Genomic DNA, 25,789 nt, shown 5'->3' with positions numbered 1-25,789 from the left:
AAATGGAAATACAACATAATCTGGCCAAAAAGTGACTTTGTTTGGGATGTTATCACCTCAGTCAGAATGTAATGTAAAAGACATTTTGAAGGAATTAGTAATTTGCCTTTTTTTTGTCTATTACATTCTGTCAATGCTTAAGAATCAATGAGGAAGCATAAGCACTGTGTTTTAATTCTAATACTACCAACAAATGATCTAATCTAAAATCTAACAAAAATGATATCTAGATCAGCCTGTAAGAAAAACAAACGTTAACTCATTCATTCAACTTCTTCATTCCATTTTGTGGTTATGTGTAGTCAAAATAAGGACAAGTAGTCCTGTGGTTGTAACGTTCATGACTAACGTTCATTGTAGGAGTGACTCTAAGATGAATCGGGATAAAGCAGTGAATTTATACACAGTAACTCTGACCATCATTGTTTTGTATTTGGATCAGTGGTTTTGGAAGTGGGACTATGCAACCACCGAAAGGCAAACCTCAGAGATACATAACAAAGTAACAATCATGTTCTTGGCAATGCAAGGGGAGGCTGTTTTTGTAGGTTCCTTTTAAGTGAGACACTATAACTATGAGCATACTGTGAGTTTGGCTTCCTCCAAACGCTACATATGCCACACTTAAACGAAATGTCTTCATCACTGTGTAGACATATTTTAGATTGTTAACCAGTAGAAAGGAATTCAGCGATAGTTGAATTTCCTACTTTGAGCAATATAATCTGGTTGAGGTGAGAACCTTTTTTAGGTTTTCAAATAAAATTTGCAGGTCCTTCCTCTTATGTCACTGTTTCTGCTTTGATTTTAGAGTTTACTTGCGTCTTTCATCTTTGTACTGAGTGTGTGTTTTTATTTCTGGAAGGTTTGTTTGTGTATGGGTCCCGTGTGTACTAGGTTTTCATCAATTTTAACATCACGTTATGCACTGATCAGTTACTGTTTTGCATTTTCTTTCATGTACCTCAGATATTCCGATTCCCTTTGTCATAAAACCTGCAGCCAGGATGAGTAGACTATCTCCCCAAGGCTTTCAACCAGAAGAAGAGTTTGTTTCCCATCAATTCCTCTGGTGAAATGTTCAAACCGTGAATCCAATTATTTTTCAGGGACCAGGGCTTTATGTCCCCTTTTGCTTCTTTTTTTTCCTTTTTTCTGTCTTCAGACATTGTCGAAACGCATCAATTAATCTGCTTTTAAACAAGCCTTTTCTTAGATCACGGGGCTGTGAGGCGTAGTTTGCTTCCCCCATTGTGTCAAAGCTCTGTACTAAGCTGAGCCATGGGGTGGTTGAGATTTTCAGGAGCACTTTGGGCTCTCTTTGATCAAATATTAAAAAGCCCTTTTTTGTTCTATCGCTTTAGTCAGGAGCAGCCACCCTTTGAAAATGGGTTGGTACTCTGAATTTGATGAGATAAATGTTGCAGTAATTACTTTGACTGTACCTTTTAAATCGACTTCAGCTGCATGTGCAGGCTGTACAAATAAAATGTATTTGCACCCTTTACATCATTTCATGACCAAGATAAGATTTTTTGTCTCATTTGTCTATAGTTAAAGGAAAGGGAAATCAATGAAGTCAAAATAATTCATTGCAACAACTAATTCTCTCTGATCACATGTACTTATGCAAGGCCTTCATCAATTTCAGCATATGGAGATTGTGAGTGCACCAACAAAGAATGTATTTCTCTCAGTTTTTCTACAGTAGCTCGTGTTAGTCATAGAATAGTCATGAAATTGAGAGCAAAAACACTTAAATGTTTTATGCATTTGTACACACTTGAATATGTATCACGCTGATCCCCACCTTCATTTTTAACACCACCCACAGGGTCCATCCACGGTGTCAATGGTCCCCTGCGCAGAAGCTCGGCCGAGCATTTTGGGCCAGTCCCAGTCAGTTACGAATGTCTCTCGGGTGTCTTCAATGGCTGACTCCAAAAAGAGGAGGGCCCCGATACCACCCGGGGCCCTGACACCCAGCATGGGGCACTGCAGCATTGAGAGCGATCAGGTGAGTTCATTGAAAGTACATGGGTGTTGTTAGCACTTACACACATTGCTAAACGGGAGCATTCCACTTACTGAAATGGAAGTTTCATGGATCACTGCAAATATGAACTAAATGAAATAAAACTGCTCAATTCCACCATGGCGACACCACTCAGACACACCAAGGAGCCAGAGAAACACACAGATAAAGATAGTAGTTAAAACATTTTTGGGAACACATTGCTAAAATGTAACAACAAAAATATCTTTGAGATAAAAAAGTAATCCATTTCTATTCCTTAGTTTTCAGTTATCATGAGTTTCCTGAAATAGAACATCTACAGTATCTCTTTGACTGAGCCTTTTTTGGAGTGTGTTTTGGCCCAAGATTCAACACCACAAGGTCAGAGTGACCTGTATTGTCTACACTGGAACACAAGCTTCCTAAAATCTCATTATAGTATTGTGGTGGCTTACTGAGAAATGTTGTTTACCAACCACCTTCTTTCCCTCCTTTTTCTGATAATGCTACAAAACAGAAAAATTTGCCCTCAGGACAGAGAAGAGAGATATTGACCTCCTCAGTTTAACTGACTAAACCAAACACACTTAACTAAACTGTGACACCAAAATAGGTTTCATCACAAGACAAGTAAGAGTGACATGTTCAGTGGTTCAATTTAGCCTTACAGATGTTATGTTAGCACAGCTAGGGTAAACTGAACAGATTATAACTGCAGTTCACGGTGCAAAGTCTGGAACAATGTACAGAAGCTTCCAATCAGAGTATCTTATCATGTAGAAATTGGATTGTGTTGACCAGCACTGGAAAAATGTAATTATAGATGTTTGATGTTTGTTCTTCACGTTATATTCCTACGTGGCTCAATTAGGAAGGTGCTGATAGTTGTTTTGATTATTTTTAGTGCTGTAATTACTTCACTTTCCACCTGTCCGTTCTAGAATTATGACAGGCACCAGTGCTGAAAGAGTGATATACCCATGGGCGTCACGAGCAGCTACATAGAATCGAGATCGGTTGGTCATCTGAGGACTCAGTGACTGCTAATAATAGATTTCTCTATCTCCCCCTTATGCCCTCTGTCTGTCGCCCTGTCTGAACCCAAAGTACACACACACACACACACACACACACACACACACACACACACACACACACACACACACACACACACACACACACACACACACACACACACACACACACACACACACACACACACACACACACCAAACACACACACACACATACACATACACACAGCAAGGTCACACACTGCTACAGGACATTGCTCACATTTCATTTGTCTGCCTCTGAGTGTTGACTGAGTCAGTGTCTGTGTCCCCTTTTGGTTTTGGCAACAGTTCATCCTGATACCAAAAAGTGCACAAGTCACAAATTCTTCTCACCCTGCAGTCTGCACTGCATACTGTAGCATATACAGTAACAATGATAATATAATGTAAACTCATACATATGTAATTGTTGTCATAAGGTGGCCAAAATATTCAGTGATACAAATTCTTTAATTGCTATGATGTCATTTAATATCAAGTGATCCAATTTTAGGCGTCCATTATTTTACAGTTACATATGAGTACACAACAGATGTGGGAGACATTCGAAGATTAGCAACATGCTTGCATGGGGTTTGTTGTTAGCATTGCATGTGATTGAAAAGGATTTAGACGTGCAACAGTAAAAGATGTCACGCAACAGGATGTTATTGGGATGGCATTGGGGGCTTTGATTTTAAAGAGGTCTGCATGACTTGGAACTGTGGAATATGTCAAATCATGTATATGTTTGTCAGTGTACATGTGTGTTTTGTGTGTCTGAGAAGTTGGAATACTGCAGACACATGATAGCAGGTCCTGTAAGGACAGCTTTCACTGATAGATGTCCTCATTATGGACCTGGCTCTACTCTGAAGAAGCTTGAATAGTCTGCTAATTGTGACTTTCGAGGCACGGTAATGGACATTGACATCATAATACAAGCTATAACAATGATGACATTGTTATAATGAAGCTGAATGGTCCAAATAGCTCTTTGAGAGGCAGGGATCACTGAAGGTGGTCTATTTAAATTGTACTGTAAGCATTCAGATGATCAACATCATGTTCTTAGGACCAGAGTTGCATTTAAGGCAGTCCCTGTGAAGGGTTTAGCAGCCGAGTATTTACAGCATGTTTATTTTCTTATACTGTACCCATACGCTATATTTTATCTCTATCAAAAATAACTAAAACTGTAGCAATGGTTTGGACATTCAAATTGATGGATAAATTCAGGTCTTGCTTCCATATCTTTAACAGAATCACAGGCAGATCTTAAGGATTCTTTTTTTCTTTAGATCATGCCATTAATTATTTTATTTTGGAAGTTTTTTGGTGGGCAGGTTGCTATATACATCAGCTAGAACACTGGAACGGCACTGAAAACAGATGACGCACCACTCTCGCAATATCACTGAGTCATTCTAGCCAATGTGGGGAAAATAAGATTGATATTTTCACAAGCTGGGTTCAAGAGTTTTACACTTTTGTTCCTGCAGCCAAACAATCAACAATCTCAATGTCTGTCTTTATGAGGGCAGGCCAGGATTAAATTGTGTTTTGGAACATTGAGTTCAGAGAAACACAGCATTTATTTTTTTCTTGATAGGCAATCTGTTATTGTGGTCTGAAAGGGAAGCCATGGATGCATTGGCTGTTTTGATAAAGGAATGAAATTCGGAATATTTTGCTTCACTGCTCTCCCATAGTGTGTGTGTGTGTGTGTGTGTGTGTGTGTGTGTGTGTGTGTGTGTGTGATATTTATATATACATGTACCGTATAAATGTATGCACATCTATCTATCTGGCTCTCTGGCTCTCTCAATACATATGTATACTGTATGCTGTTTATGCGGTATATATATGTTATGCCATCCCGTTGGAAAGAGCATAATGGAAGAAAGGCTGATATATAAGTAATGACTCTGAATATATGGCATTACATGCTGATACATTTTGAATGTGACTGACTCCTCTCCTGAGCAGGGGTCTAACTACTCTTTAGTTATTGCATGTTTAGATAGGTTTCTTCTGTCTTAGATCAGTTTGTTAGCCCACACCACTGCCACTAGAACTGCACTTCAGCACATCTATATCTTTAGAGAGAAAGAGGATAAGTAAAGAAAAGGACATGGAGAGGCAAAGTCCTGTGTCAAAGCGGCTTATGAGGCCTTTAATTGCATGTATTCTGGTTGCACGTCATTAAGAATGTATAAGCTTTTGGGCCATATTTTCAAAAGGCAGTACAGCATGAAATCTAGTTGGCATGCTTTTACCACAGTCACGTTACAGATGGAGGACAGGACAGGATAAAAGTTCAACACAGGACACAGAACATTAAAAAGCACAAGGTGACAGAGTGATGGAAGCAGCTAAACAAAGTAGATTGTCTGCCTTGAAAGGTTTTCAGATGTCCTGAAATGACCTGAAAAGGACCTCAGCTTCAATGCATCAGGAGTAACCATGATATTACTTATTGCTTTGCCAGATTTCATGTAGAAATTGCTGACATATAACCAAATTAATATATTTTGCATTTGTGTATGTATTGCGCTGTAGATCTGTAACTAACATATTTAGCCGTGCATGATGGAAGTGATTCACATTACCCCACAATTAAAAGCGAACTATACTTGTGAAACACTGTTTTAAGTGTATAAGCATCATATGACTGTAGTGTTATAAGGTCATATGTCCCACCAGACCTGTTTTGGGATGCAGGGCTTGGAGATGGCAGCTCCATTTAAGATGGACTCTACACAGGTTTGACATTTAGAAATATTAAAACCATACATTTGAAAAACACAAGAATAACCCACAAGAACATAAAGCATCACGGCCTAAGTTAATGTGTTTAACTAATTTTTGATCGAAATGCCATAAACTGAAGTCACAAAATGTCGAAATTGACAAAACATTATCCAATACAGCTCTGATAATGTTATTAACGATAATAATCTGATAATGTAGCAGCTGATCAGATCTCAATTATGGGTGAATGCAAGATTGAATGGCAAGGCTGCAGTGCCTCTTTTAACATCTTGTTTGTTTTTTTTAGAGTTGCGCCTTATTGTGAGAGAGAAGGCTTTGTACAATATGTTCTTGTTTCTATGAGTTAAGTAACTCATGGTGAGCACAGTACTTTTGGTGCTTTGCCAAAAAATACTGTGCACACCTTTTTCTGTGTTGCAGGAATTTTGTGCATGTTGCATTCCTGCCTGCATCTGTTGGGGGTTACTGATAGTTCGAGTATGCTATGTTTCTCTTCCTGATGATCTGTCACTTTGTGAAAATAGAGAGTTGGCAGCGGAGGGAGGCTTGTTTTTCACAGTCATCCATCAGGCCAATAATTGTCTACAACAGTAGGTAGCTTTAATCTGCTCTAATGTACAGCTCTGCCTCATGCAGCCAGACAAACACAAGTTGCTACTGTATCTGTATTAAGTAATGGAGTATTCCCCCCCTACCATATTTTGTGTCTTTTTTACAACACCTGACTTGTCACACACCCTCGCGCCATACACCCTGTACAAAGAAAAATGTCAGCCTTTGGTTTTCATCATGATATGTTGTTGTTGATAGCTTTGAAATGAAGGAGCTTTGGAAGGCTGTGGAAAAGAAGCTCTTCCATTTGTCAGATGTTCTCATCCCTCTACCTTCTCTGAAAGAACAAAACACTGTGTTCTGAATCTTTTGGGGACAAAGAAAGGAGGAGGCTTACACCAAAACAAACAGACAGCCAGTTCATTTCTCATCCTTGTCTTTCCTCCTTCCTTCAGAGCTGCTTTAGTCCTTTGGACTACAATTGAAACCTGATTGTAGTGGATAAATTACTTCCTTGTTATAAGATATCTTTGAGAATTTTGTGAACCATCACCTCATTGATATTCATACTAACACCATGACAAATTGGATGTGGAAAGTATATTTATGTATTTAATATAAATACCAACTTAACTGCTTATCTATTTTAGAAAAATAATCCCAGATTCTTGCAAATACTAACCATAATCAAACTACAGTGTTTATCCATGGATTGGATGACATATGAGCTATGCAGAAGCAAGCTTATGGGTTTTGTTGTTGAAGAATTGGATTTGATCTAATGTTTAACAACATGATTATTGCGGTGCTGCTTCTCCGTATACACTTGTGGTAGTAGTGACTGAGGTACAGAAAGACACTATGCGCTTATTGTTACGCAGTGACCTTGAAGATTGTCAAGAGTGGGAGTTGGGGGCCAAGAATAGGGGCTATACATCACAGTCCCATTCTGCCTTCGCAGGATGGGTTCCATTTGCACTTGAAGCTGTCAAAACATCTTGTGTTTGAAAGCGGCCAGACATATGAGACATGCAGTACAATTCATGCGTAGGTACGCAAAATTGGTTCAGTTTGTATATCAATGTGTGCGTGTGATGTGTTGTCATGGTTGACGTATAGAAAGCATATTGCAGTTTTATAAAAAAAATGTATGTAATTATTGTCCTTGTCCACAGCACAACATTTTAACAATGCATTTCACATTGTAACAGAAGAGTCCATTTTGTTCGAATTATTCAAAGGATCTAAAAGACAATCTCCAAGAATGTCTTTTTTGCACACACAGACACAAACAAAAATTGACAAATCACTTCCATCAGTGTAAATGTGAGTAAAAGGTGAAGAAAACATTCAATTTCTCATAGAATGGGTTAGTAGGACAAAGTAAGTGACAATAGAAGTGGGTCAGCCATTCGTCTCCTTGCTCCTTAGCAGACACCCCCCCCCCCCCCCCCCCCACACACACACACACATATTGTTAAGACTTCTCACATAGAACTCTTTTTATCATACACACACCCACACATGTTCATTAGAATACACACAATACCCCTTACACACGCTAACTGTCCCACGTCCTACTGATAAGATGTTTTTGACCTCAGCACCCTTGCACTGGTGAGACAGTTCATCTGCTATTATTATCTCTTACATGCACATACATACACATGCAGCACATCAACACACACACGAACGAATGCTGGAAACACACAAACGCTCCGACACAGACACTGTAACCCCCCTCTCAGTACACACACATACTCCATTTCACATTCCACATTAGCACTGTAATGTTGCGCTGTTGTACAAAGCCCCTCACCCATCAAGAGTCCTTCAAAACAACTGATGAATGGTCACGCCACCAGGTCGAATCCTCCATGGGTGGTCAACATGCTCCAATATGGGGCCTTGTCAAGCCATAGAGTGGAAAATTTAATGGACACACATGGCCTGGCATGGCTTTCTATGAAGTTGTGTGAGGCGCATTATGCTTAAACTGTACCCGTGTCCTTCATTGTTCTTTAACCAGAGCCCAAACAAACCGATTATGAAGAAAAAGGCCATAACTACTTCAATAGCATGTTATTAATTGAAAATAAACCAACATATTTTCAGTTTTGTAGTTTATCTTACCATCTACCCAAAAGATGGACACGCCTCTTCTGCAGTCCAAAAACACTACAAACAACTGCAAAACTTTGAATAGCTTCAATCACGTTTTCCACTTGTGAACCAAATTTAATGTTTGATAAACACAATTATATTGGTACAGAAAGAACAAGGAATTGTGCTAATCTGATGAACAACAATGATAAACTTGTTGAATGTCCACCAGTCTTTGATCTGTTAAGTGTTTTGGAAATTACATGACACAACGCTGGCCTGAGACACCAGCAGTTGTGGGAACACGCTGCCTCTAGCTTGGTGTAATACACAGACAATTACATCTTTCCCTCTGATAAACTGCTTTTCTGCAGTCTGTTTCATGAGTTTAGTTTCATGAGCTATAGTCAGACTTGATGTATAATCTGATCTTGAATGTGATATTTTTAAGCATCTGAGTCTGTTATAAGTAAATAACTGTGTTCCCAGTTATGGCGCCACTAAGCTCATGAGAGCAGCACACACACTTAACCCTGCAACCCTTAGCAACCCCCTAATCCATACACCCCCAGCTCAGTCTGAGATATGTGGTATACTATTGCGTCTTGTGTATGTACTTCTACAGTCACAGAGTGTTTGTGCAAGCGTGTGTGCGTGTGTCCATGCGTGTGTGTGTACGTGTGTTGAGGCTCGTAGTTCTCTTTTTCCTTGCAGGGCTTGGCTGCAGTCTTATGTTTCACTCTGCAGGGAACACATACATGCACAACTCTACACTCACATTAACGTGCACACATGCACTCACTCACTCACACACAGACACACACACACACACACACACACACCACTCACACACATCAATCTTAGTAGGCAAGTCAGTCATCCATTTCAGCTTCAACTTTGGCCCACATCCACTGGTATGTCTGTATTCATGTATGAAAGCCAGAGAGGGAGAGAAGCGGGAGACCAGTGAAAAGAAAGACAACCAGTTAGGGGCCATTTGGATTTTCATAGCATGCCAGTGAGTTCACTGAGTTCACATGTGTGAAACCAGTTCGCCTGAGAGACAAGGTGGCCTGATCTCTCTCTTGTCCTGCAGCATGATGCAACACTGTGTGCAGTTCCAGGCATGTTCTCTGCTGAGTTCAGTGCAAGAGAATGTTGAAGGCAGCTGCAGCAATGGGGATTTCATGGAAACTGGGACTGCTTTGCCGTTGAAACTTGCCCATAGTTCTTAGAAAACCAAATTCACAGAAAGCTGACAAAATGTCGTAATCTCCGATGGTTAGAACAGATCATCTCTTAATCATGTTTTGTCCTGCTTTGTGGTGATAACTCCTGCAGCTATTTTCCTTTCTCTCTGCCTCATTTTTACATCATCCTCAGTCTTAGCTTGACCTGTGAGCCTGTTACCACTACTCCTGTTCTCATACAGACACCGACTTGCAAAAATGTCAAATTCTTCTAACCATAACCAATATACAATTATTTCATTTTTTTTTACTTATCTTCCCACCATAATAACTACAACCACAATACAACATTGATGTCATACAGCAGTCATTTTTTCATCATTATATTGCAATGTACCGTGCCACTTAACCCTGTTGTGCAGACACACATTACAGTTTTTAAAGCGCATGCATCTATGTAATTAACTGACTGAGCTCTGGCTGTCTTTCAGCCAAAGCAGGGACAGTGATCAGTGCTTTAGTAATTCAACTAGATAGCATTAGGTTTGATTTATGGGTGATGTTCGCTTAAGTTCCCTTGTCATACTAATATCAGCATGGTGTGTCAGAATACCACTGCGTCAAATTAACTCTATGACTGCCTTATCCTATATGTTTTAGTGTAGGATAATTAAGAGAATAAAGAGGAATGTTGGCATCCTGATGGATTTGAAGAGCCAGATTCCTGCCAGAACTCCACTTTATTTAATTACTTAGTAGTACACTCTACTTCTGCTCTGGCAGGCTGAATTTACTGGCTGATTTATGGTGAGACCACACATGCAGACACACACACACACAAGGTGCTCAAATAAATTAACTTTGTACTGTCACTTTCTTTTATTTCACTTGTTCTTTATCAGATGGATCCTGGCTCCGAAAGCCTGAGGAAAAGAAAGGCTCCGGCCCCTCCTCCTACGCCACTTTCCATCACCCCAAGCCCTGATGAGGCTTCCACATCTGCTCCCTCAACGCCTGATAGCCATGCTAGTGAAACACCTACCCCAGCCCTCCGTACCACAACGCTGCAGTCTACCACACTCTCTTCTTCCACTGTCGTTTCAAAAACAACAAAACCAGTCTCCACCAAAACAGTGATACAACCCCTACCAGCCACCCCGACATCCAGCTCCGCTTCCTCCAGTAGCACCACCATTGATAGCCTGGCTGTCCAGGATTCCAGCTCTGAACTCAGCCACAGCATCGAAGACTCGGATACTGACCCAGATACTGCCAGTGGCAGCACCGTGAGTGGACAGGTCCAGCTCAGAATGACAAGCTCTGCTCCCAGCGCCAGCGTGGAGCATTCAGTGCAGGCCAGTAGCATGGCTGCTAGAACAGATCAAGAGGCGGCATCCTCCAGCTCAAAGTCTGAGACAGAGTCGACTCTCAAACTGAGACTGGAAGAAGTTGAGAACAACAGACAAAGTGCAATAGGTAAATATCTATGATATGATGTGATATAATGATGAACAGGCTAATAATGACCCCTAACTAATTTGAATACAAAAAACTATTCAGCATGGTCTAATGAGAGCGTCATGCCCAAACATAATTCTCCTTACAATATGTTTCCTTTCAACATGTAATCGTAGGTAAAACCCATCATACTCCAAAATTCTCATCAAATACACAACATTCAAATGTCTGTCTTGTGTATGCCTGTAAAGGCATTAAGATAATCTGATAATCTTCTTAAAATTCAGTCTCCAGGCTATTTTAATGCATGCTTTACAGATGCAATTTTCAAATGATAATCAATGAAGGCTCTACTGTCATGATTTAGTTCATTATTCAGTGAAATTGCTAACAAAATTCTTTGTCTTCGTCTTCTCAAATGGCACAGAGTGTTAGAGCAAATCCCCTCCATAAAGAGTAAAGACAAGTAGCACAGATAGAGTTCTATATGCCTGTAGAGCTGATGAGCAACCAGTGTACTATCTGACAGCTAACGATATTTATAATTGGAGAGCAGACACAGCACCACAGGCAATGAAGCTGTAAAAAGGCATCTACCTGTTCTTTCACATATCATTATGGCATAAATCAATCATTACAGAGAGAGACGCGTTTTGTTTTATACACACAATAACATGGCTTCATACCACAGCACACAGAACACTTACTTTCACCAAATTAAATGCATTTGAGTGCATTCATCACTGAACTCTTGACACTGAAAATGAACACTGTGTGTCTGTTGAAGAAGTAGAACAGTCAAAAGTCACACACAACCTGTTGAGCCTTGATAATCTGCCCTGGAGAACTGAGCTGTCACATCTGAAACCGAATGATGGAGCAAAAGACACACTAAAATTGAAGTGTGTGTGTGTGTGTGTGTGTGTGTGTGGTATAAATGCATATATATGCTGTATATGTATGTTATCACTTCTCACTTAAAGCTATAATATTACAGGCAGATTTAAACAGGATCTAGTTGAACTTTAGACGGCCCTGTATTGATCTTGGGCTAAGCTGATCTTTCTCCATAGCGAAGCGAGACTGCTGCAGAGGGGCGTTGTGTCCGTCGGGGGAAGATATAAGAGAAAGGGATGAGAAAGGTGAGAGTGTCATGTTGGAGTTCAGAGAAAAGAGCATGGGAAGGTTTTTTCAGCAACAGTGGCATGACAGGATAGAGTAGCAGAAACAAGAGGAGTAGAGAGGAGAGGAGAGGCGGATATTGAGGATGACACTGCTATATGCTATGTTTTTTTTCTTTTTTATCTTTTTTCGAAATTGCAATATCATAAATCCTTTGAACAACTTACTTATATTATTCTTTTTATTCACTTGAATGACACACATTGACACATTGACACATTGCCATATGATACATACTGTATCATATGGCAAGTCAGGGCTAGACTCCTGTAAGTGTGTGTGTGTGTGTGTGTGTGTGTGTTGCTGTGCCGCACTACAAAAGCTGTCATGGTTATGATGGTGCAGTTTATCATCTCAGCACTGTGTGCAGTATACAGCACCTGCTGACTCAGGACCCATCGCAGTGACACATCAACAAGTCAATTCCACATGAGCAAACATTTACGGAAATATAAGCGGCTGTATTTCAACAGTGATGTTTAATCACATTTCTAATGCAGTTTAGTATGCTGTTCATATTTGCTGTGTTGTGTTTGCCTCTAATATTTGCGAGCATCACCCATTTTCATGGCCTTGTGTTTGGAGGCCTGCCTATGTCCCATCTCATCTCTATTCAGCCACTGTTTACTTCATTTACAGTGTCTTCGTACATTCACTGCTGCTCTGCTTTTCCGTCACTCTTTGTCTAATCACCAGTTTGTACTTTTGAAAGGAGGACAAATCCGGCAGGAATACAAACACAAAGAAAAGCTGTTCTTTTCTCTTAGTTCTGGAACATTTTGCATAAATGTCTTACTCCTTTCAATAGGACATGAAAGTTGGTAGGATACTTGTGTTTTTACAAGCGTGACCATCAGTGCCTGCCCTGCCTGCATGCTGTTTCTCCTCCAGGAACCAGTGATCGAACAGCTCCACCTAAACCCCGCCGCAGCCCAGCCCAGGAGTCACCGCAGCTCGTCCTGGTCCCCACCCCGTCCACTCCTCCCTTGTCCACAGAACATTACATCCCACAGAGTCCGATGGAGGTTGAGGAAGCAGCTTCCCAGTGTAGGTTCCCCATGGACAGACCAACAGTCCACTTCTTCTCCTGGTTACCACTTTTTCCTTCCCTCTTGGTCTTTCCTTTCTTTCCCAGAAGCTGCTATACTGATTTGATAACAATTTTCTCATTTGTCTTTAATGTTTTGAATTTTTTCCGTTATCCTTTACTGTCAAACTTGTTTGTGCATGCGTGTGTGCGTATGTATGAATACTGTACTGTCTCCTCTTCTGCTTTCCATCTTCATATCAGCGATCCAACTGAGATGTTAAGTGAAACGGGTCCATGTGAGGTCAAGGTGCTTCAAATCTATAAATGTCAACCTGTAAGCCCTGTTAGTTGTACTGGGTCCAAAAGGTTAAGGTCGGGGCAACACCAATCAAGTAGAGTGCCTTTTATAACTCATAGCTATAGTGCATGGGTGTTTATTAGATATATAATGGAGGAATTGGAATCTAACTCATGGGTGGCTTTGATAGGATTCAGTATATCTCAACACACGTTCATTTATAGTGATCCATTTAGTTTGGTTTGGTTAGTGCACCGTGTACATTAAATATGCCGATCAGATAATATAATGTTGGGGCTCTGTGTGTGTTTATATAGTAGACCTGTCTTTTACCCATATCGGGTCTTCTGTAAAGCTCATTACCGATTTTTCTCCCAATTTTTAGGTCATTCTCTTGGTGCTGTTTTGATGCTCATTCCTGCCAAATCCGATATTCACAATCTTTCCATCTCAAATGTTTAGTTTGTTCTTTCCTCTGCCCCCAACCCCCGACCCCTCCTCTGTAGTGTACTGCTGTGGGCCCGTCCGTCTGCACTCCAAACGCTCCTGAAGTCTCTTTTTGCTGCTCGATCCTTCCTCCGTGTGTTTTCTCATCAGCTCCCTTTGCTTCTACACTTCTACTTTGCTCTTCCTCCTTCTGCTGGATGTCCTCCTGCTGCTCATCCTCTTCCCATTCTTTTTCAAAATGCTCTTACTGTTTTCTGAATTGGTGATTCTGTCTTTTATCTGTCGTTTCCTTTCGCTGACTGGCATGGCACCCCGTAGAAGTCACTTTGCACAAACTTTATTGCATCTCTCCTTTGAGGGGTTGAATTTAATTCTGTCGAGGTTGCAAAATGCAGCAAGTGAAAGCAAGTCATGCCCTTCAGCGGCTTTAATTTCACCCTTAAAGCAGTGTTGTTTTCTGTCCTATGGTATATTCTTCTTCTTTTCCTTTTTTTTTAAACAAATGTCTGTATATACTGTCTGTATATACAGCGGTTTTGTATTTCAGCTTGATCTGCTAGTTGGTATCGGGTATATATGAGATCAGGGCAGAGTTAAAAGTGGATACTCAGAATGTGGTCAGAGGATAATATAAAGACAGATGAGCTAAACCCTGAATGTATTGATTACGGCATGATTGATGAGTGACGTGAAAATGAGGCTATGAGGCGAGGTCATGTGATATCTATCAGCCAATATTTAGGTGATGTGATATCTGCAGATCGATAGTTGGACAGCGTATGTTTCCCTGTCAGTGCTGAGTGTGTTGGCGTGATTTAGAAACCTGATACCTGAGAGCATGTTGCCTTTTGCAATGTTATGTTAAGGGTAATCTATCAATGACATGTTGGTTAGCGTTAGCTCACTTACTTTAAAGATAATAGCTGAAACACCATATCTTAAAAAGGCCTCGTTGTGAGGATAACAGCGCATTTGTTTTAAAAGTAGTGAGTAAGAAAGTTATAATATGGTTATCATTGATAGAACTAGTAGTGTTAGTGCTAAAATTAATGCGTGAGTGCTTTAGAACTTGTTTTTGGAATGGAGAGTTGGAATCCAGAATAGTTCACAGATCATTCTCTGGTGGACTCCGTGTAAAGAAGGCTTCTGTCGTTTTTTTCAAGGTGTTGACTTTCAGTTTATCACTTATTTTCTTTATAAATACCTGCTCTTATGGATAATTGTTTAATGGCAAAAAGTACTCTATTTCCTCTTTTTCTTGTTTACTGGTTTAAATATTGCATTGTTTCTTCTTTGTATTAATGTTATAAAATATAAAATGCTTCTTTTGTGTAGAGAATAGTCAAAGGCCTTTTTTCACTATGACTCTTTCTGTACCGTGTGAATGTCGGTATCTTTGGTGTTTCTGAATTTAATTTAATTAACAACTTAAGATCTAGAAGAATTAAACATGTTTCAGATTAAGGTCATGATCTGCTCGGGCTAAGACACTGACAAAGGGATGTTTGACATTATGACGTCTTTTGAATTGTCATAGTTCAGAGTTACCTCGAATAATGAACATGCAAGGATAATGAAATGTGTTAATGGAAATCAGATCATCTGTAAAAGCAATATGTGATGTGATCGAATGTCGAGTTTTCAATTAAAATTTTAGCGACACATCATCAAGTATACTGGGTTGGCATTGTGCACGGTTTGCCATGGTTACATTTTTGGCACAAATAACACATCATAGCATGGATTTGCTTTAGAAGTCACTTTTAAACTACATCTGGCTTTTGCATGTGTCACGTGTGTCTGGCACAGTTAAGAGAATTTAGTTGAATGCGACATGTGGTCATGCTTTACACTTCACAACTGGGTTTATGTGGATGTTTCTGATTATTTATATGTCAATGTGTCTAAGTATATGTACAGGTGGAAACTTTGAAGTGCTCATACTCGTAGTGTGTGTGTGTGTGTGTGTGTGTGTGTGTGTGTGTGTGTATGTGAGTGAGCACATGCTTGCGTGTTGACTGTGGCTAAAGCTGGCATGACTAAGCTGTTGCTGGGAAGGAGCTGGGAGGACAGCCCTGTGAGTCATCACCACATCTCCTGGAACTGACTGTTTTCTCCACACCATTAGGATCAGGCCCAAAACTGACAGACTTAGCTCACACACACGTACACACTTAGGCTGGCCTGCCTGCAGTAGCACATTGCACCTACAAATGCACACACTCATACACACAAACACAAACAAGGTCACTGACAGTTAAACTCATTTTCAAGCATTCCCTGATTACTTCCCAATGCTGTGCATGCTAGGAAGGCTGCTGAAAGCCTAACAGACGCTACATTGACTTTTATTCATCTGGCCTACAGTTCAATGAGATCAGAAACAGACTAAATAGGTTCTCCGAAACCCACAGGACAGACCAGAGCATGACTGTACAAAAGAGATGAGTGGTATGAAGCAATTCTATCTATCACTTTTAAACGGTACTGTAAAAATCTAATTAAAAGGGTTTCTTTACAGTAATTCCACCCACACATAATTAAAACTGTTTTAGGGAACCACAAGTGGTTGTACTCTAGGCTTGTGTTTGTATATTTGGCTGGTGTTTTTGGTTTGTGTGTGTGGTGTCGGAACCAATGTTGAAACTAACATAAGTGCGTCCTCACATCTCTGATTGTGCATCCCATGCTGCTTCCTTTCAAACAAATGTGTAGTTTTGTTGTGAGGATGTTTGCAGCTTTTCCCCGAGCATCAAAAGCCTTTGAAGGTTTGTGGATTTCAGAATGATGAAGCTAAAAGGGTTCTTTTTAAATGAACTCATAAATGTGATTGATAGTCACCAGTGCCTCACCTCTTACCATCCAAGCTTTGAATTGGATGTCCAAGTGATTGTGAGAACAGTTTTTGATAGAACATCTTCCTCTTTCCATTCTTTTCATCTCCCAGCCTGGCTCCATTCCCAGCAGAGGATCAAGACCAATGGTCTGGCCCAACAAACTGATTCCCCAGAGGAAGAAACACTGTCGGTTGGAAGTAGCAGCGGTGGCAGCAGCCTGCCCGACCAGGGTTATGCCGCTTCTGAGGGCATGGCGGAGGGTGAGGATTCAGGCTTGATCAGCTCTCCGTCAGACACTCAGCCCACATCCCCAGATGGGAGTTTGTCTCTGGATGGGAATAGCGGAGACGGAGGAGAGAGACAGGGACCTGTGCGGGACAATTCCAGTGACAGTGATGAAGGCTGTGCCACCTGGGGATCAAGACACAGGTATGAAGATGCGATGGAAAGGCTGGAAAAAAGAGGCATGCACAGGGCTCTTATCAAGGTTCTAAAAATGTTTTAGCCAATGATACACCATGGTATCTGTAAAGCCTAAGAGAAGCTGACTCAAAGTATCGTATCTCTCTTACTCATCTGCCTTGCCTCCGGTTTCCCAGCATTTGCCCATCTTGTTCTCCCCTCTACTCATCCTCTAACTCTAATTTCTCATACATGAGTCACCTTTTAAATATATTTTAATTGATCCTGCTGAATTGAAAGGCATCGTTAGTGTACTATTCACAGTTATATGGATTCGTGCAGTTCTAATTTCTGACGACCTGAAATCTATATGCAAATCATCAGATGCATTATTGTACACAAATTTAGTTTCACACCATTAATTTTACATGCAGAGTGAAGCATCACTGTATCAACCTGTGCTTTATCCATGTTTCTTACTGTGCCAGCAATAGTAATTAAGAACGCTTCCCACCATGTATTATGATTGGGTTCTAGCCAAAGCTGGCACCCTGAGCCTTTTAACTGGGCTTTGATAGTTATGGTTCTAGGCCCTTATTCAAAAGCCCTTTTGGAAAAATGACTGCTGCCTCAGATCACTCTCTGCCTTTTAAATTGTTGTGAAATGTGTATGGTAATGTGCCCAGACCAGAGATCCTGGATCAATGCTCTTACTCAGAGAAACTTTATGAATCCAGGGCCTGGCCTGATGCTGCTGGCTCCTCTGTCTTCCAGGAAAGCACTATAACTCTGTTTTCTCAGAGACGTTGAGGAAAGTGGACCAATCCAAGTCTCCTAGAAGACAAATTCTATTTGGTTTGGATTCTCTTGTGCAATTTGTTATGGCTAATACATCAGTGACTCATGCGAATGCTCTGTTGAACTGTTGGAGAGAGAGTGGAGGAAGCTTGAACTGTGGTAATAATATCTTTATAGCTGCATATTTCAAAGACAGCAGGCTCCAATCCTAATAATATTCAACTTTAAACAAGCAAAAAATATTTAAATCTAAAGCGTTTGTTTTCCATCTCCTGTTATTAAACTGCATTTAGCCTTTTGGTACTGAGGCAGATTCATGACGGGAACGGTACTGGATCTAATCCCACCATCAACTGGAAGGTCATCCGCGCTGGTGACGACTAGAAGATTGAGTGAAAAAACACGGAGTCACTTTGTGTGCTGTATAATGAATGCTTGGATGTTACAAGACTGTTTGGTGTGGTGTATGCATTGTACTGTATGTGTACTTGATATCCTTTGACCCTCTTTATATTCCATTCGCAGACATAAGGGCATCAACCAAGAGGCGAAGTCGGACAGGTTAAAGGACAGCTACAACCAGGACCCAGAACTCACCCCATCCCAGCTCCAGCAGACTTTTGCACATTTTGAAGTAGACCTTGCAGGTGACTTAAACAGACTGGGCTAGACCTACTAAGTCTAGTTATGTTTCATTCACAGCTATTCTAGAATTCCCTTTAACCTGTTCATAAAAGGAAGTTTGATGATGACAGCATTTTCTCTAATCAGCAGTACAAAAAGTCTTCTCAGTCAAGTGCCCTCTGAATCAAGTGACTGATACCACATTTACCTCAGAGACAATTGCACGCCAGAACAAAACTGAACAACTGAGTCACCAAACGTGCTTAACTGTGATGTCCAGCCATGTCCAGCCATTTTCACACAGGAATGCAGTGTAGACCGTGTGGTACATCAGTTTGTACTCTGTGGTCAGAGGCTCATGCCAAGTCACTCATGTCACATGCATGGTCTGGTGGTTGTCTACCCTCATTACTTACAAATGCCGCAATCGTGGACCAATTCTATAACACTGATGGTCAACCCATGTTAGTCGTAGCTCCGGAGCATCACGTAAAAGTATTGTATTGTATTCCACAACTACTAACTGTTCCACAATCAATCAATCAATCAATGTCTCTTGTTCTGTTCCTCCTCCTCTTTCCAGGTAGGGGACACACGCATATCGTGTCAGCGAAGGAAACTTCGTATACCCGATCCACAGACAGTAATGAGGTGCCAGTTTCTGTAGTGGACATGGATGTTCCAGTCACAGCCATAGATGAAGTACTTGATGACTATGGACACAACATTATAGAAAATGAGCCAACTCTTCTAACAAGGACTGAATCAGCTGGCAGCAAAGGTAAGGTGGACAATGTGTTTGTAACAAGTTAAGAATTTTGATGTTATTTATGTTTATGTTGACTGCCTTCAGACTCAACAACTTCATCTTTTTATTTACGTATATCTTGACTTTATATTATCCATTTTATCACAGGTCCAAAAGTTTGTTTGGAGCAGAACAAAAACAACAATGCTTGTACAGCTGGTGACAATAATAAAAGCAGCAGCGTCAATGGTAAACAGCCATCTGAAGCTGGACAGCACGGGAAATCCTTGGAGAACAAATCTGCGCTTGGTAAAGTGAAGGACAACATACAGACTAACAAACAAATGACACCGCTGGCTGTAAAATCTAATGCTGATATTCAGAAACGCAGTGAGAATTCTCAGATAAAAACTGGTCCTCCGAAAAGCAACACTCCCTGTTATCAAGAGAAGAAACCTGTTCTGCCTCCAACCAGTCAGAGATCATTGTCTAAAGAAAGAGATGAAGACATGCACAATGTCAACCAACATAAATCTAGCACCAGTACCTCACATGGTAAAATCACTTACAACTTCACATCACGCTTTGGCACTAAGACCTTCACTGTGGTCCCTTCCAAATCCTCTGTCATGCATGCTGCTACAGAAAAGCCAGTTGTCACATTAACTCAAGGTGCCATTAAGATTGATGATCAAGGAAACATGGTCAAAGATGGTGTCTCAGGAAACACATTAAGTGGTTTATTACAGTCAAGAGTTGATTGCAATGAGGGGGCTCCTCTTCTTGGAAAAGCCAAAGCCTTTTGGAGCTCTAATGAAAAACAAGAAAGTGCTGGGCCTCCCGGTAGAAGTTGTAGCGATAAGGTTAAAGAGAGCAACGATGGCCTGAAAAATACTTACACTGCTGTCTCAGAAACAACCAAGACAACTAAGACTGAGGATCTGAAAACAACAAAGCCTAAAGAAACGGCCCAGTCAACAACGAGGATTGAAGAAAAGGCAAAAGAACAACTGAAAGGTGTCATTGTTACAAACGAGGACAGTGTAGAGGTGGAGAGCAAATTTGCATTGTCCATACAGCAAACAAGTCATAAACCTGCCATTCCTCCTCCTTTCCTGCCAGACCAGAAAAGAGATCTATCCTTCTTGAGACCATCCAGACGAACCTCAAGCCAGTATGTGGCATCTGCCATCACTAAATACACACCAAAGACCGTGGTTAATCCAAGCAACACAACTAATGTCCCTGTCCCTACAGGCTCTGCCTCTTTGAAAAGTAGCTTCAGCTTCCAGAAAGCTGGTCGGTCCATACATGTAAATCCACACCAATCGTCCCAGTCAACTACGTCAACTATCAAGGAGAGCGATTCTGTGTCTACATTGCATCCTCCGGGTCCTGTCAGGTCTATGAGTTACCCTGAGTATGTTTCAGTTAGACAGAGAGATTTAAAACAAGATAAGGGAGCATTGGAAAGCTGTGTTGCGTCCATCAAAGGAACCTCCCATGAGTTGGAAACAGAAGGGGTGAGGAATAAGCACATACAGTCGAATAGCCCCTCCCAAATACATGTGATCGCCAATGGTGACAGAGATAAAGAAATTCATGCCAGAAGCCTCAGTTCCACACACAGCAGTGCTCTACCATCATCTGCCAAACTCCCCACAGCTGTCAGGCCAGTGTACCAACATCAGACAAGTGTAAGTCTACCTAAAACACATGATATATACTATCTTTTGGAAAATAATGAATGTATTACATGACATTACAGTGTAAGTAATATCCCCTGCCTTGTTTACAGACCCCCCAGACCCCCGTGGAGATTAGCAGTGCAGTCACCCATCAAACATCTAATGAAAAACAAGAACCTTCTGTGATCGTGTCCCGCAGTGGTGTGCTCCCTGAGCCCCAGCAGGTCACCGTGTTTGGACCTGTTAAAAAATTCCGGCCAGTAATCTCTAAGTCTGTTCATAAAGAGACGACTCTCCACAGCAGCCTGATGGAGGCGATTCAGACCGGCGGAGGCAAGGACAGGCTCAAGAGGGTGAGATTGGATTGAGAGAGTCAGGATGGATGGATGGATGGATGGGAAAGAGAAGAGGGACAGCAGAGCCATACAGACTAATACCCATGATGAATATGCATTATATGAACATCAGTTGAGTTCACATGTTGGTGTTGGAAATTTACTATTATTTAACCTGATCTTCCTTTTCAATCCAAATTAGACATCTACACCTGGTCGAAGCAGCTTGAAGAAACCATCTTTTGCTGAGGAGGAGAACGAGAGGTCTGCTTTGCTGACTGCCATCAGAGCCAAGACCACCTCTGAGCGCCTGAGGAAGGTAAAACACACTATCGATGCACCATTTTATCAATATCAAGGATGTGGTTTAGAGACAAACCCTAGCCCAAATCAAATTGGAAAGGAGTTCAAATATGTTTTTTCCACTTTCACCATCCTGTGATAAAACAGTATTGTGTGCAAGTCTGTGGCATGATTTTTTTTTTTACTGCATTTTGCCACAAGAGGCCTAAGGTGGAAAGAAACTTGTATACTTTCCTGACAAAAGGAATTCCAAAATTGCAAAGTGGTACCTGATCTGCATAACACAACCTCAGCTGTGCCACTCCACCAACCTCATGCTCCTCACACACAAACAGATTTCACGATTTCATTTATGTCTTGATAATCTAAAGAACTGGCATGGTGAATAGATCAGAGTGCATGTGTTTGAATGTGAATTTGAATCCTTTGTTGTTGGCGACTCAGAACCATGCATGAACCATGTTACGCAAGTATGAGTGTCTATTTCTATCCCTGTGTGTAGACTGTGAGCTGTGGTTTGCTGTCATGTAAGGACCCATGTGGAATGAAAGGGGCAGGAAATGTGTTGCTGTAGCTCAAGCCCATCTGTGGTTCTATTCTGGAAGGTTCTTTACCAGAGCTGGAATCTCTGGAATGCCCTATGTGCAAATCAAGAATCAAAATCCAAAATCCTTTGGTTTCTCAGAAATGTGATACACATAAATGTAAATAAAATGGAAAAACTGTGGAAGAATTTTCTGTACAATATAGTATGTTTTGTACACCACACCAGATATTTGTTCTAAAATGTTATTCCAAAGAATCATAAGAACGTGAATAGCATAACATGGATCCTGCTCATTGTTTGTTGGTGAATGTGCGAGTTTGCTTGCACATGACTGAAAGCAGCTGTCTTTCCTGTGTTTGTGTGTGTTGCTAAAGTTACCATCGTCTCACTCCTCTCTATCGCTCTGTGTGTGTGTGTCTGCGTGTGTGTGTGTGTGTGTATCCTGCACAGACAAAATCTGAGGCCGCTGCCGAGCTCCAGCAGTTCAGGAAGGGTGCCACTGAGCAGGAGAGCAACGCAGACCGTCCCTTCTCCCCCTCTCCTATCTCTTTCTCCTGCACTTCCCCTCCACTCTCTCCTCCTCCCGTCTTTACTCCACCACCACCACCACCCATGGCTGCGCCTCCACCTCCTCCTCCTGTCTCACCCCAGATTAAGCCTAGCGTTGTGATATCTCCAAGTGGCGGTGCCCGTGTGGACTCTGCCCTGGCCAGGGAGGCCATGTTGGAGGCCATCCGCTCTGGGTCTGCGGCAGAGAGACTGAAAAAGGTACGAAAGCGCTGCATCCATCCAGATCGGGCAGCGTCCTTCACTTTACACTGCATTTGCAATGTGATATTTTGCAAAGCTTCATAATAACATTACATATATCCCACTGGGCCATATTACACAAGACACTGCAGAACACTGAACAATACATAAACTCTTTAAGAAATGAGAAATCAAACAAAAGAAGCCCGAGTAAAACAAGATTTTGCATAAACGCAGCAAAGGAGCCCTCGAGATGAATATTTGTTTTATTTGTTTTTTTCATGAACCGTGGCGCACGATATTGCATCATTTTCCCCACTGAGACAACTTATGTAAGAAGAGAGGGGAAGAGAGAACAAAGACACACATTCAAATACAGAGATAAGACAAGACGGCCACAGACAGCTGCAGAAAAACAGATACAGCGAGGAACCAAAAGCAAAAGGCACGGAGATTTGAGCCTACGTCCTCTTCTACATCTTCATAAAGTCTTCAGTCTTATGTCTTACCTTGCCTGTTTGGAACACGTGGCAGGCAGAACAAAGCTCCCCTGTGGCGCAGCAGCTGGGAAACTGGAAATGAAATGCAGAATCTAACAGGCAGATATACTTTCCTGCTGTAGTAACATTTTCAAAAAGATGAAGTTCAATTTTGGGTCAGCAGCTGTTCAGGCGTTGGGTTTGCCAGAGAGTAGCAAAGCATTTTCTCATTATTTTCGCATGATTTAAAAGAGGCAGGAAAAACAGCAAAAGTAATTATGATCCACATCAAAGTAATTTGTTGTTCCTGCATCCTGCATATTTTCTCATCAGCATGCGATGAACTCTTACTCGTTGTCATTACCAGGTTGGACTAATACAAACAGGACATGTTGTGTCTCTTTCAACTAGGTCGCAGTGCCCACAAAGACAGTCCAAGTGAACGGCAGACTGGGGACAATCCAAGCAACCTCCTCAACCATGGCTCAGCAATGACCAAAAGGGGGAAGAATTGATCAGAGTTTATTTTCTTTTTTGACATTGTGCCTTTGATTCGTTTGGGGAAACAGTTTTAGTCAGATTTTCATTGAATGCTCTTTCAATGTTTTGGGCAACACACTCTGAATTATGATGCTAATCATAATATAAACACAGCAAGATTTGCTATGTCTCTTTATACCCACAATCCTCTGTCAAAGTTTCACAGTCTGTGGCTTCAGTCTGAAAATAAGGCATATTTTATAAAGGCGTGTATGACAGGAAAATATCTTTTTATTTCTTCTTACAAAGGGAATGCTGTTTGTAGCCAAATCACCGGTATCATTTCTGATAAAGCCCTCAGAGGTTTGAAGTTATTGTGGCTTCCACACTCTACATTTCCTTTAGTTTCTAACAAGATGTTTGCGTCCATCTTCATAACATATCATTGTTCCTATACATATCTTGCCATATGTACTTGAATTCAGTAGTTACAACTGGAAGTTGTACAAAGCGTGTGCCAATGAAAGCAGAATATTTCATATTTAAATAGTTTATGCTACTTTCAGATCATGTTTTTTTTGTTGTGATCTTTTTATTTGCTTTTAACACAGTTAAGTTATGGATGCCTTATTTTGTTGCACAGTCAGTGTTATGTTTATGATGAAATTCTGATCTGATGAAGGTACAAGATTTGAACTACTTTATATTTCTTTAACAAATTGTTATCGATCCGCTGTTTGAGTCTTTTTGGAGGGGGACTCATTATGCCAACTTCTGTGATGAGGAGCAGTGAAGTGTTGGTGACTGACTGTGTTAGTGCCTGTTAGCTCATTCTGCTCTGTGTTTGGCTTCTAACCTTGAGTTCGGCCAACATTTCAATTCTCATACACGGTCAGTACCCTGTAAAACTCTTTGTTTTCCATTCTTATTTGTGTACCTCCAATATTTCTCACCTTTTGCGGTGCAATTCCCATTGGCCTGGCCTCCACGACAACACTACAATTTATTTACACAGGGACAAACTATTATCCATTACTACTGTGACACTGAATGTGCAAAAAGGGCGAGCCAGTGATACGGTTGCCTTTGATGCTGTCAAGACTCACTAAAGGGAAATTTTGTTTGTTTTAGATAACAAATTCAATCGCTGCTTAAGGGACACTATTGAGCATACAATTAGAGAGCACTAAAGAAAGTCAGAGAAACTGATTATGACATCACAAGAGTTACTTTCTGTTTATGATATGCTGGATGCCACCATCATTGAAGAGATTATTATATAAGTCTAAACAAACCAGTAGCTGTAGCAATCTGTTGCACATTAGCATACCTGACCTTTTATTAACCATATGTTGCATTTAATTTTGTTCCCCTGTATCTCAAGCTTAGAGTAGAGTCATTACTTTGTGTTTAGTAGAAGGAAAACACATTAAAATGAGTAGTTGGATGTAGTTTGTTATTGATCTTTAGAATGAAGACCTGAAAGAAAGAAATTTCAGAACATCCATACGGAGGCGTGTAGATGTTTTCTCCTCCACAATGTCATATAAGTTCATTTAAAGGGAATTGAATTACTAGATTGTATAGATATATTTAATTTGTTGTTTCAACACTAAAAAAGAAATGGTTTATTTTGCGTTGTATCCTAAGAGTAAAAACCTTAAGCTTTCCTTTTTCTTTAACTGGATGGG

The 25,789-nt window shown here is 40.9% G+C and overlaps 1 protein-coding gene across 7 annotated transcripts in view; it reads left to right on the top strand.

The window, feature by feature from the left end:
* Positions 1-25,508, top strand: part of cobl (cordon-bleu WH2 repeat protein) — a 46,996-nt gene extending 21,488 nt beyond the window's left edge. For 6 of the 7 annotated variants that reach the window (XM_076152583.1, XM_076152584.1, XM_076152585.1 and 3 more), the window contains 11 exons: positions 1,835-2,017; positions 10,595-11,168; positions 13,224-13,379; positions 17,055-17,373; positions 18,670-18,791; positions 19,352-19,549; positions 19,685-21,213; positions 21,315-21,557; positions 21,742-21,858; positions 22,840-23,157; positions 24,030-25,508. In XM_076152583.1, the coding sequence (XP_076008698.1) occupies positions 1,835-2,017; positions 10,595-11,168; positions 13,224-13,379; positions 17,055-17,373; positions 18,670-18,791; positions 19,352-19,549; positions 19,685-21,213; positions 21,315-21,557; positions 21,742-21,858; positions 22,840-23,157; positions 24,030-24,113 (3,843 nt within the window). In that variant the 3' untranslated portion in view covers positions 24,114-25,508. The remainder of the gene's footprint in view (positions 1-1,834; positions 2,018-10,594; positions 11,169-13,223; positions 13,380-17,054; positions 17,374-18,669; positions 18,792-19,351; positions 19,550-19,684; positions 21,214-21,314; positions 21,558-21,741; positions 21,859-22,839; positions 23,158-24,029) is intronic. The other variant, XM_076152586.1, reaches the window with a different exon arrangement.
* Positions 25,509-25,789: the final 281 nt, after the last annotated feature.

This window comes from Genypterus blacodes, unplaced genomic scaffold, assembly GCF_046128005.1.
Source record: "Genypterus blacodes isolate CSIRO-AG114 ecotype Tasmania unplaced genomic scaffold, CSIRO-AGI_Gbla_v1 ptg000057l_1, whole genome shotgun sequence".
Classification (NCBI taxonomy): Eukaryota; Metazoa; Chordata; class Actinopteri; order Ophidiiformes; family Ophidiidae; genus Genypterus; species Genypterus blacodes.
The sequence above is the reverse complement of the archived record's forward strand: the minus strand, read 5'-3'. Positions and strand labels throughout refer to the sequence as shown.